We start from the raw sequence: 13,917 nt of genomic DNA, 5'->3' as shown, positions 1-13,917 counted from the left end.
TGTCTTTCTTTCTCTCTTTCTTCCTTATCTAATTGCATTTGCATCTGTTTTTTCTTTCTCTCTTTCCTGTCTCTCTCTCTCCTTTTTTTCAAATTGTAACTTTATTTGTTATTTTTGTAACTGCATTTGCATCTCTCTCTTTCTCTCTTTTTTCTTTCTGAAGTTCCAGCTTCCTTAACTCCAATTCCATCTTGTATTTTAATTATAATTCCTTTACTTTTGTGCCAGAACCTGAAACAGACTTACTGATCAAAACCAAAGCACTTTTATCCAAAACATTCTTTTCAACCAAATGCTGGACCAAAATATTTCTTATTTCTTGTTTCCTTTAGGAAGACTTTACCTCAAAAAGATCGTATTTTCTTTCAAGTTGAATCAATTCATCTTTTTTGAAAAGATCGAATTGTTCCTGGGTAGGATTTGAAAGAAAGATTTCCACTTTTGATGACATTTTAGAAAATGCTTGACGATTTCACTAAAAATTTCAAATCCTAGTGGAATTCAAATTTCATAAAACAAAGTTTTCTGAAATATTCTAGCCAAAATTTAAATATCCCGGACGAGATACCAATTCTTATGTTACGTGTTTAGGCTCGAATAAACAGTAACACAAGAAAAAGTGAAAACAATAAGCTTTGAAAAATTGTAAAAAGTATTTATTTCCCTGTAAAAATACTGTAAAAATGACCAAAAAAAAGAACTTATGGTTTTATGAATCAATCCAAAAATAATCCAAGAATAATCCACGAATAAAATTTTAGAAGTCCTAATAATGAAATGTTCTAATGAATCAAGTTCGAGTCCCGACGAAGAATCCAAGATGGAAGGCAATGACGTATTATGTATCATGTAAGTGTGGTTTTCTACAGTTCCTTGTAGAAACACAAGAAATAACACTCCGGTTTTGGAAATCCGAATAAAAAAATTAAGAAATATCTTTGTTCAACAATTCTGTATGAGTATACATCAGATATAAATTAAATCAAATATACATAACATAATGACAGTTGTATGAACAAATTTGTCTTGTTGTGCCAGTTGGTGTATATTTCGTTATAGGGTGAAGTCCACAGTAGTTTCTATATTATGACCAAACTCAGATTTTCCTTGGGGTAGGCGAAAGTCCTCAGACATCAGGTCATTGTTTGAAATGTTCATACATTTGGGTCTTTGATCACTTATGACTATTCTCAGATGTTCGAGACATACGACACATGAATTATTTTTAACTTTTGTAAAATCACTACTTCCTTATAGCTGGACGAAATAGCGTATTGAAATCTCTGCTCAAGGAATTTGTTGAAAGAATTCCAAGAGAAGACCAGGCAAAGGATGATATCAGCAGCCTTTATCTAGTACTAATTATTTTGATGTTGATTCTCGATACTCCATTGGTAACTCAAGAGCATGATCAATTAGTGCTCGTTCTCATTTGACATAATATTGAGCAATCCAAGTAATTTATTTCAGATTGAATTATTTAGTCGTTTATGTCAGGAACATTCATTCGTTTGGAATATTTAGATCAAACAAGTATGATTTCAAAAGCAGTGCGCTTGGTTACCACTCAACGTGTTATGTTTGGAAACATTACAAGATATCCTGGATAAAATTTACAGAGGCATGTTGTCGTATCTTCACTAAAGTCACTGCATGTATTCTGGAAAACAAATACCGAGCAAGAGTGTTTATCGGTCACAAACGGTTTATACTGAGAGGCATGGCTATTTCAGGAAATCATCCGTATTTTCCACGGGAAGTGCATATACCCAACTATGTCCCTAATACGTCTAGTATAGTGGAATTACTTGGCATTTTTTTCGGACTAACAGCAATAGTTTTATTAGGTACCTGGGTGTACACGACAAGACGAAAATTTCCTATACAGAACCGATTGAAGTTGTGCTGGTTTGTAATGTGTGGCTTTATACACCTGATACTAGAGGGATATTTCAGCACTTTTCACGCGAGTCTGGCCGGGAAGAGTTCCTACCTTGCTCAGATGTGTAAGTATTCATATGTATTATTAGATATTGACATTAATGATTCAGTAACTCTTGTATAGGTGTGTGTGTGTGTGAATGCAGTGTAGGATCCATGGGGAAGGATGGTCGCCCCCCCCCCCCCCAAAAAAAAGTGCAAAGAACATTTCTCAGAGTAATATTTATTTTAAAAAGATTAATGGTAGAAACATTATGCCCTGAAAACGCCATGAATGCAGGAGATTATGTTGGCTTCACCCCCTGGTCCCCCACTATGAGTTTCCGTTCTGCAAATACCATGCCTACTTCAACCCTCTCTCCCTACATAGACACGATTTTCCTTGATCCATCTCGGGGGGGGGGTCAGTTTGAAGTAAGCATTTTAGGTTTTGTTGTAGGGTTTAACACAATTTTTAGCGGCCAGTATAAATAGTGGAGGAAGAACCCGGGTAAACCCCGGAAAGAAACACCAATCTACGAGCACAGGGGCTCGTATTGATGCTTACACTTTTCCTGTCATATTTGTACTATACAATAACTACAGGGAGGCAGGGCCGGCGCCAGACTATCTGGCGCCCTAGGCAAGGTTAGAATCTGGCGCCCCCCCCCCGCAAAAAAAAAAAATTGTCTGCCCAATTCTTTCCTTGTTTACACCATTAAAATAAGGAGTTACCACCCCCCCCCCCCCCATTTGGTTTCCGCGGCAAACTGAAGGTTTCGTATGTATACCCGTGATTCCACGGAAAAACTCTTGGCCTATAAAAACACGCGAACGTAATTAAGTCCTGAAAGTTTCGTGTACGCGCGATTTTCACTCACTCATTTTGCTTGTTCCGGTCAGCCTGTTGTTTCGGTCAGACTGAATCTACCCGATTATTTGCCCCTGTATGAAATAAACCAGGGTAAAAAACGACCCTCAATGAAACTGAAATTTATTTATTTATTTTTCAAAACTGTTGTTGATTTGGAGAAATGCGCCCCCTGAAATCAGCGCCCTGGGCGGCTGCCTAGTTTGCCTATATGGTAGCGCCGGCCCTGCAGGGAGGATACTTCTCTCCTTTCTCGCGCGACCTATTTAAGAATAAACGCTGCTATTTCAAGCTAAACTTCGCGTAGCGTAATAAATTTGCTACCGATGTTTAGTTCAGACATACGACTTGCGTATCCGAAGTTTGGCTTTCTATCATACCTTTAGGTGGCGCTCACCAGATAATATGTACTTTTGAGAGAGTGACGTATGTAAAGTGAAGTAGTTCGCATTTAAAACATGCACAGTGGAGAGAATGTTTGCATACCTCTATGCTACATTAATGTAATGTGGATGATATTTCTTTTGGATACTGTACTTTTGGAAATTTTACATGATTTAAGCACACTGCTAACTAAAATGACTGCTCCCTTGTGTTAAAAAATCAGTCTGAATTAGTCTAAAGTACACTATACATAGCAGCTATTAAAATAGGGAAAATGAATTTTGCCAGACTAGACAATACCAGCTTCTGAAAGTGCAATGAATGAATTACCAAATATATAAAATGTAAAAAAAGGTATCGGCTCTTTTTTATACAATTGACCTCTGAAGTTCAGGAAGTGAAAATGACCAAGTAGAGCTAGCACTTTTTTGAAAGGTGCACATTTGAAGTAAGGCCAAGCTGTATACTCTATAACCCATAGTACACCCATCAATCATACACCAAAATAAAGGGAATTAAAGGTTCTTTGCATTATACCTAAGATATACAAGGTCTTTTTTAAATAGCCAGTATAACCAGTGAGGAAAGCCGGGGACATTCTTTTTCTTTAAATTCCTAACCCTATGCAAAATGCGAAACTGTATAGCGCCACCTTATGGAATGCCAGACCATTTTCCCACGCTACTGCTCGACATGGCCATGATCGCGCCCGCTTAATATGCAAGACAAACGTGCTGAATGGAATACTGCTTTTCTCTTTGACCAACTAAGTTATATATAAATGCAGGACGTCATTTTCTTTTAACCAATGAGAGGACAGTGTTCCATTCAGCGGGGTTTTTACTTGCATATCAAGCGGTCACGATCAGGACCATGTGGAGCGGTAACGTGGGAAAATGGTCTGGCATTCCTTAAAGGTATGATACTAAGTCAAACTTTGGATAGAGATACGCAGTAGAAAGCCTGAGCTAAATTTTTGTACCCAATTTGTTAAGCTTTGCAAAGCTTAGCTTGAATATCAGCGTTTTTTCTTAAATAGGTTGCGCGAGAAAGGAGAGAAGTGTCCTCCTTTGTAGTTATTATATGGTACATGTTTGACAGGTAAATTGTAAACAACGATACGAATCCCTTTGCCCACGACAAGCTACTGGCAAGCTTTCTCACAAACCCATGCAGACAGAGGTTAGATGGCAGTGAGACGTAACCGTAAGCGCTTTAGACAACTTGGCCACTCGGGACCCCAGGTTTAGTAGCTAGTTGATCTGTATGTTAATTTCTGTTTGCGCGATTTGTCTGCACAACGAATAAACGAGATGGACGGATCGTTCCTCATAAACCGGCGAACAGCAGGTTCATCCAGAAGTAGCCTTGGACTGGCACACTATGTTAGCGGGACATTTCCTGGGGCCTCCAAGACCTGAAATTGACCTCGATTTCTTAGGGGATCGATTTGCCACTTGTCCCATCTTTTCCATCGTTGGCAACATCGAGATCAATCCTACTGATCATCTCCGCTTTTTCCTGACATTACTGGTAGCGAAGACCCACTCCGCAGAAATACTTTCGGACTATCGGCCGCACTCTACTAATTAATAAGTCTATTTCCACTGACATTAATATGCGGATGGTAATTAAAATCTCTCTTCTTTGACCCATAGCATAAAATCCTTCAGAACATTGGCTTTTTAGTATTAGAACAGAACACCAGTGGCGTCACTAGGGTTGGTGTCACCCAGTGCGGTAACTCATGGTGTCATCCCCATGGACCTTTTTCATGTACAAAAATTTAAAAAATATATAGACAGTCGTGTACGGTAACTCATGGTTTCACCCCCCCATGGACCCCCCCCCCCCGCCCTTTGCACGAAAATTCAACCGTTTTGTGATAGTCATGTGTGGTAACACGTTGTCAGCCCCATGGACCTCATTCCTGCACAAAAGTTCTAAACTTTTATAGACAGTCATTTTGGTTTTACTCCCCCTGATGGTGTCACCCGGTGCAGTCCGCACCCTCCTAGCCCCGCCACTGCAAAACATGTGTCTATCCGTTGTCTGTTGACTTTTTAAACTTGTTGACTGATGCGTACAAAGTAACATCACTCCACGGCAAGAGTAATGCGTTGAGACCGTCTAGCAAGGACTCTATTACTATGAACTTTATTTCATTTATTATTACAAGAGAGCGGCCGGTAGAAAGTAGAACAAAGCGGATATTTACTTGCTGGTCTACTATTCAGACCCCTTTAGCTATTTACGAAACAAGCATTCACCTGGAAGTTATAAACGAAACAAATGATTTGTTTTCATTCGTAACCTCTCAGTAATTCCAAGTCAATTCAATGATTGAAATAGCCAAGCTTGTCCGAATAGATTTGGGAGTTATTTATACGGAGACATTTCCAGCGAACAAAATGTAATTTTTTTTTTCTTCTATAAATTATGTGCGCCGACATATATCAAAGGCATAATTTTATATCTCAGATATAGCTGAGACGGTTCCGAATACATATCCAGATGCAGTATATTCTTTGAGGATAAACAAGTTTAGTCATAATTTCCTTTTATCCTTCCCCATCTGTTTTAGATAATTTTACATGTATGTGGGATCAGGGCCCATTACTTATAGACATTTTTTGAATTCGTCGCGATCGAGCGGCGTAGAGTAGCCGCTTACTGGCGGGTCTAGCTAACTTAAACGACCTTATATCGATCCATACCAGCATGAAAACCATGCAAAGATGGTTTATTTTCTCATGAATGAACATCCTTTATTCCTTAATCCGCTGACAGACGAGACGAAACCAGAGTTGATGAAATTTTACATGGTATTCGCCATTGGCATTGCTAGGCACGTGACTACCGACATTTCGCTACCTACATGTCCATGATATCAGCCGTCCAGTAGTCACGTGATATGAACAACCCCTCCCCCTTTCCAATGTTATTGTACAAAAAACTTCGAAACTATTAAATAAACGTCAGGTGTTATTGGTACGAAAGGAGGAAAGGACACATATTTCTCAGCATACTTTGTCCGAAAACATAAAGACAGCAATCTGGAGAAAGCCAGGCTCATCAGGCAGGAACCACATGTCACCGAAAGCTATTTGTTGGTATCATGTGATTACCGCATTGACACGACCGTAAAGAAAACCTATGATTTGAAATGTTCGGGTTGTTTTCCAGGGTTGGGGAGGCGACGTGGCATATCGGCTCGTACCCCTCACCTCCACCCCCAGGATCCACCCCCGGCATATAAACATCCAAGTTAATACTAATGGTATCGATTAAGATCTTTCAAATATATAACTGATGCACATCAGTTTTGAAACACAGGTGCTCCACACATACAAAACAAAGTTTGAGTGCTTACTTCTTCCAAAATAAAACAGATTTTCTAATATTTTGGTTGATTGTAACAAAAGAGAATGAAAAAGTACTTTTAGTGCTGCGTAAATAGTTCTGAGTTGGAAACTGATATGATTGTTATGAAACTATATGACCAAGTTATTACTCAAAAATAAAACGTTTGAACAGTTCTAACGAATGCATCCAGGCAGAAATGCTTTTAAAAACTGAGCAAAAGTTACTATCGAGTATGACTCACGTAATCAAGGCTAGTACAAACTTTCAGTAATTTCTTTTCATAAACTGGTCGACTATTTTGAATCATTTGAGTGGTAGCATCCATGCTATTAGTTCAAGGTATACTGTTGTACAGCCTTTATTTTTAAAACTAGAAAACACTTAATTGGACCATGCCTTGGTCGCTGCTTCAATCATATGGGATCAAATTTGATAGGGACTGTTACTATAGTAGCTCTCAGACCAGCGCGAATCAAACTAGCAATCTCAGCCTCATTTAGGTCATCCTTTGGTGATATTGACTTCGTTTCTGCGTTTTGTTACATAATCAGATTTATGCGTACTTTGTACAAATCTATTGTTTTGTGTTGATCTATAATTAGGACATTTTAGAATAATTTCTTAAGCAATTCGTATCGCTATTATGTTTTTTTTTAAAGTGAAAGTTAACTTTAGTTTTAAAAACAATGTTTATACGTCTAATTTCGACTACCCCAAAACAGCGCTAACTTACGTTAGATCAAGTTAATAGTAGGGCACTTTACTCTCGTGTACATGTATCGTGTGGATACCAGTTAATAGACACATAATTAATTTAAAACCTTTCTTTAACTTTTAATTTTCAGGGAAAGAATACGGCAAAGGAGATAGTAGATATATCACGTAAAGACCATCATTTTCTCTCTCTCTCTCTCTCTCTCTCATATCAAATACCGTGCGTTAAGTATTCTACTTAAACGGAATAATAAGGCAACTTTTATCATAACGTTGTCTTGAGGGTCTTTACGTAAAACGTTTTTTCTCCATATATATGTGTGTGTGTGTGTGTGTGTGTGTGTGTTGAACTAGTTAAGGCTCATTTTTTTTGGAGCACTTGGGAGCAGCCATGTTATCAGATGTCAGCGTTAGATAGTGAACATTTTATCCGTTGCTTTGTGTCTTGTGCACTTTGGCACAATGTCCATGATTACACTTCCGGTTTACTTCGGAGCGAATGCGATTTCATCGTGATTACTTCAGCGATTGGTTATTTCATTGCACGAGTCTTTTGAAACATCGGTATCAGTCGTTACATCTCGACCTAAACCGGCAATTATGCAAGCGGAACGAACTAGGTCTTTTCCGTCAAGGGCTTTTCTACGATACACATTCAATATGGAAAATGAACAGATTAATTGAAAAATGTACAAAATCGTATTTTCCAAACGATTCTTAAAAAAAAACGTAATTTGATTATTAATTTTAATTTTAATTTTTGTCCCGTATTCCTTGTTTATATACATAATGCCAAAAGTCGCATTCACTCAGAAGTAAATCGGACAACGATATGAGAGGTTCATTGAACCGATGGAGTTGGCAAGAAGAGTGGTAAGGGTAGAACTGGATTAAGGTTTTTGTAGGCCCTTGGCACTTCTTTAATAAAACGATTGACATTGACATGGCTCTGCCTCATTGTGTACACACTTTTCGGTAAAATGGTTACGTAGACCCTAGGCACAGTACCTATTGGATAATACAACCCTGGGTAAAGTTTGAGTGGTGGAAGGATTAGTTGAACGAGATTCCTCCGTCATGTAAATTAACTTGTCATTACATAGTGTTTGCCTATTTCTATGTAATTTCCAGAAAAAGAGTCATACACTTCAAGTGTGAGCGATTTTTTTTTCTGGCGTCGCACCTCGTATTTTGATAGCTTCAGTTTTCTATGGTGTAAATCAGTTTGTGAGGAAAGCAGGAATGCTACAAATACTTTAGTTAATAATTTATATATGTATCTATTTATTTCAGCTCCGATACCTTTATGGTATGCATGGAATCAATTACAGCCTTCATCGACGGGCCTCTTTGTTTTTTAACAGCGGCGGCGTTTTTGTCGAGACGACCCTCACCTTACCGTTACGTTCTGCAGCTGATTGTCTCCCTATGCCAATTATATGGCGACACTCTGTACTATCTAACAGAGATAAGAGAAGGTTTCAAACACGGTGAAATGTGGCACCCACTTCACTTTTGGTTTTATTTTGTTTTTCTGAATGCGTTTTGGATAATCGTACCACTTATTATGATACTACAAGCCGTACGCCACCTAGTTGAAGCCCAGTGCAAGCTGGACCCTAATGAGAGTTCGAAGCAGAGGAAGAAGGCATTTTAATTGTATATGAAAGTTATCGTAGACCCTACATATCATGGTATATGCGGTTCCTCTTTGCTGAACTACATAGTTTAATTCTGTTGTCATGAATTTAATATGCCAGTACGCATAACCTGCAGTGAAATTTATCAATTACAGCAGAAATTATTTACTTTATTTTTTTTATTTTTTTTTATATAAGGTTGCCTTTTGAAACCAAAGGGCATTAAAACATTTACCAAACGAGTAAAGATTTGCGGGGAAAAAATCGATAGGTGACTATTTAAAATTAGATATTAGTAGACTCATCCTTAGTGAGATGTAGGCAAGATAGTATGTATGTATGTATGGATGTATGTATGTATGTTTGCAATTTAGACATGTGCAGCCTACAGCTCGCGATGTGGTTTTATCCGATTATTTACATCACAGGGTGTGGCTTAAAAATCGCTTATCCGGCCAGCGCCCTCCGGGGAATTGCACATGGCCCGGTGTAGTTGGTTAGCTAATAATAATTAAGTAGATAAGTGGGTAAAGAGAAATAGACGCGGATGGATGGATAGATTCTGTACATTGGTGTAAGAAACACACTGGAGGAAAAGAATTTACAAAAAACAATGCAAGCGGTATATTGCTTGTATGTGATGTACAAAACTTATCTAGTATTTCTAGCCAGTGCTCAAATCTCTATGAACGTGTAAATGAATACAAGCAAACTGTAAAGAAAGGATGGCAGGAATACACTTTATTTTGTTTAATTCGTTAATTTTTATTTGGTGTTTGTATTGTATTGTAAGTAATGAAACAAAACAATCGCAGTGACATTTTATCAATTATTTTGTATATGCTGATTAAGCTATTTGTGGCTCATAAAGACAATAACTTACACCACGTGGAATAATATACAGAATTTGTTATACTGTACCTGTCAATACTCTAGGATGAAAATAAAATATACTGTTTTAGCGTATTATGTGTTGCAACCTTCATATTATCGGATGATCTTGCCTAGAATAGCACAGTCCGAAGAGAGTGACCCAGGAGACGACACTAAAAAAAATAGTCAATAACACTGACTAAATGATGGGCTGAGGGATACCAATCAAGAGAAAGAGTGAAATAAGATTAAATTACTTATTTATTTGTGTTTCATTCACATTAGATTGTTTTGACTTGAACTTATAATATGTTGAAGATTATGCAGAAAGAAACAAGTTTGCTTCATACTTCACCCTTACCCCCGCGCCCCCATGAATCTGCTTAAGTAAAATTACATGCGAGTTCAAGTATGGTAATATAACGGATTAATCTGATTAAAATCAGATATCCACAGTCCTACATGTTGGATTGTTGAGATCTGATTTAATCAGATTGTACAATGGAGATCCCAACTACGTCATTGGGACACTGGTCTGGCTCCATATACATGTATGATAGTGCTCCTTAAAACTAGGACAGGTCGGTATTCATTTCCCTACCTCTACAATAAACTGAACACCTAAACGGGTTAAAGTTACCAGATATAATTATCTTCTAACGAAACACGCACTGGAATAATAACAAAGGCCACTCAGTATTGACGGATACACTTGAAAGAGCCCGGTAAAACTCGGTCGAGTTCTCAATGAACTTGTTACCAAAAAGAAAAAGACCCTTTCACATTATGCGTTTCGGACAAGTTACCGTTCCTGATATCGCTCGATAGAAATCAAAACGAGGCATTAACTGATGGGTGAATGTTCGAATGTTCTTGGAAGTGGAGATCAGTAATAGAAATGGTACTGACATGCATCCTGGCTCTATTATTGTGTCTTTGCTTTTTATATTAATGTTGTTTACTTATAATTACTCAATCCTACCTTAACATCCAAAGCGGAATCAGTCTTATTGTTATTTTTATATTTTAATTTAGGTGGATTTATTTATTCAGATTATTATTCACTGGAATTACAAAGTGCTCGTTATTATTTTCGTAGTAAATCGTTATTTTTGGAACTATTATGAATTCATTCAAGGACCTATTGGATTATATTATCGTGTTAAATCAAGACCTTTAACACATCGCCAGATTCCAAACCATTGGCACATTATTACTTTGAGACTACTGGCATAACAGCACATTCAATTTTTAAATTCGTTTTGGATCACCACTGGAATTAATTTGGAACTAGACACATTTAGACTTGTGATAGAACATTTAGGACTATTTGGGATCTAATTCACAGAACTTTTAAGATCTTTTTAAATTTTCACTTTGTATTCAAGGGAAATAACTTATTTGTTGAATATTACAAAATTTGCTTTTTTCAGTCTTTTGGATCGACTCGGTAAAGTCACCAATAAGTGACTCGGATATTAATGGTTGATAAGTCTCCAAATGAGAATGAGACTGGCGTTTTGATTGACCCAACAAACAGATTATTTCAATCCAAAATAGTGACCTTGAGCTCTTTGAAATAATAGCATTTGAAATAGCTCGGTCTTTATCCTGTTGCATATTTTTCAACCTGTAGCAATCGCAAATGACGTACCTTTTTTTTGTTCCATAAAGTGCAAAGTATTTCTGGTCAGTCTTATCAGACGTTTAATTTCTAAAATTTGACCAGACTGACATTTGGAAGTACTCGTATTCGACTGAGATGACTTTTTTGCCGCCACCACCACCACACACAAAAAACGCTGATAGGAAGACGTACTGACGAATAAAACTTTCCGGGCCAATGAATAATCATCATCTGTGCGAGCAGCATTTTCTAACGTTTCCAGATTTTGCTCATCAAAATAGGCCTTAAAATCACTATGGATGCTATTCTTGAATTCGTCCATTAAAATGAACTGTCTGAGGTTATTGCAATCTTTATCAACCTACGTGACTGAGTACCACCTATCAAATAGTTGTTATTATTTCCTTGCAAATTCGTCATGGGTTTACCTAGTTTCGTTTCTAGAATTCTTAAATCTCTGTTGATAACCCTCGGTAGCAACCCATAACTCTTCAAGATGTATTACTTAGCCACGTCTAAATCAGCACTTTTATGTACCGACAGTGAAGTATAGACTTCACGAGCTTTGCCAGTAGCACATTTATAATAATAAAGTCCAATGTTTTCGTTGCCATATCAAAGCCTGAACTTGTGTGTAAAGGGCGGAAAAGTGCTCCTCCTGCCAGTTCTAATTATTTTAATCTATACTGCATCTCTCTCTCTCTCTCTCTCTCTCTCTCTCTCTCTCTCTCTGAATTTGTCTATCCTTTTTCTTTCTCATAGCTTGCATTTCGTTCTCTTCTCTTAGGCTGATCAATCAGCCCCTCAACCGTGATGTTGTTGATTTTCGGGTTTCACTATTTATTAAAAGCTGCAATTATTTGCTGCCAAGTATGACTGCACACATCGGTGTACATTTTATACACTTAGCGATATTTCTAGCGGCTGTGGAGCTATGAAGGGTTCCTTTGGTGACATGTGCATTATATTTCTGGAGCAAATCCTATGTTTGGTTACTTGCAAATATATGTTGAATAGCACAACTATCTGTCTGTGGCCATTTGAATTTCGCGCTAGATATGGCTATTACCAATTACCCGTATGTGTCTAAAGTGTACGCAGGATTGTTCCGGAATGATTTGCATGCAGCAAAATTGCACATTTCAATGAACAGTTGATATTATACCCACATATTGTCCATCATAGTTAACACAGATGGGGGTGGGGTGATTTATCGGACTATTCTTTTCTCTTCATCTGTCTCTCCTTTTCCTGCATTTCCATCACTTCCTTCTGACGCTCTAGCTGTCTTAATTCCAGTATCCTCATAGACTCTAATCCATCCTGGGTAGGATTTGAAACAGAGTTCTCTATAACATTTGATAACACTGTGGACGCTTGCTGATCTCACTAAAGATTTCTCAAATACGTGAAATTAAAATCATTACCAGGGACAATAACAATTCCAAAACAAAGTAAATTTAAATTTTAAAGGCAATGTTTAATATACCTGAAATGTTTTAAAGAAATTCATATTCAATTTATTTTATGACCAGGTATTAAACTAAACAACAGAAAGGAATTAAAAGTAACAATTTGAGTAAAATTCAGCAAACAACTTATTTCTGTTACAAAGTAAAAATTTAACTTACAATATAGTGAATTTAATCCCAAATAATCAGAAATATCTTATCACAAGTTCGACAGTATAGAATGTTCATTCCAATAGTCTTGAATGTTTTGATGTATCACAATGATATAATCCAAAACGTCTTTGAAAGAAATCTCAGTAATTCTAATATAGTGTGTTATGTATTCGTAGTTTAATTATTTGTTAGTTAATTTTCTTTATTTCATTACATGCTATTGTAATGTAATATTGTTTTCTGGAATTGATTTTATTTAGAATTAGGTTCAATTCTGTTTGACTTTATTTTTTCTTATTTCATTGATAAACACCTAATAATAGAAACACTGCATCTAGTTTCTGACCTTGATTCAGAACCAGTGACAGTTTTGGTAAATAACTTTTTAAAAATTCTTTCTCAGAGTAAGAATCAAGTTAAGTCAGGGCCATACAAGGACGACGTGATAGTTATAATGTAACAAACTTCTACTCCTTCTGGAAAGATGAACAAATGACCCCCATCCGGGCATTTGTTTTGCGTTTTTAGCTAGTCTCATAACTAATGTTATGATAAGATTTTGGTTGGTCGTGCCTTAACACTTGAAAAGTCAAGTTGTTTTATGTTGTGTCCAGTTTGGGCTAATTATTTTCTTTTCTTCAAATTATTTGAAGTTCAAATGACTCTTTTCCCTGGAACTTCAAAAGTGCTCCTACAACATTCTTGGACAACGACATTCACTGAAATTTATACGGAATTTAAAACTGGAATAAATATTTTCTGTGATTCAACAAGAAACTGTTGACATAACAGCACTGCGCAGTTTACAACAGACGCCATCGTCTTCCATTTTGGATTTCATCGGGTTTCATTCAGAACTTTCATTACTAAGACTTCTATTTCTTAAATCTTGGATTA

At 37.0% G+C, this 13,917-nt stretch overlaps 1 protein-coding gene across 1 annotated transcript; it reads left to right on the top strand.

Annotated features, from left to right (window-relative positions):
* The first annotated feature begins 1,653 nt into the window (after positions 1–1,653).
* Positions 1,654–9,861, top strand: LOC149796132 (3-beta-hydroxysteroid-Delta(8),Delta(7)-isomerase-like). The gene is made up of 3 exons (XM_089966046.1): positions 1,654–2,006; positions 7,387–7,423; positions 8,549–9,861. Exons 1-3 carry the CDS (start codon positions 1,721–1,723, stop codon positions 8,910–8,912), a joined length of 687 nt encoding a protein of 228 aa, XP_089822172.1. The 5' UTR covers positions 1,654–1,720; the 3' UTR covers positions 8,913–9,861.
* The last annotated feature ends 4,056 nt before the right edge of the window (positions 9,862–13,917 follow it).

The sequence above is a fragment of the Sinohyriopsis cumingii genome, chromosome 7 (assembly GCF_028554795.1).
Source record: "Sinohyriopsis cumingii isolate HCF-2022 chromosome 7, ASM2855479v2, whole genome shotgun sequence".
Taxonomy (NCBI): Eukaryota; Metazoa; Mollusca; class Bivalvia; order Unionida; family Unionidae; genus Sinohyriopsis; species Sinohyriopsis cumingii.
Note: the sequence above shows the minus strand (reverse complement) of the source record. Positions and strands in the feature narration are given on the sequence as shown.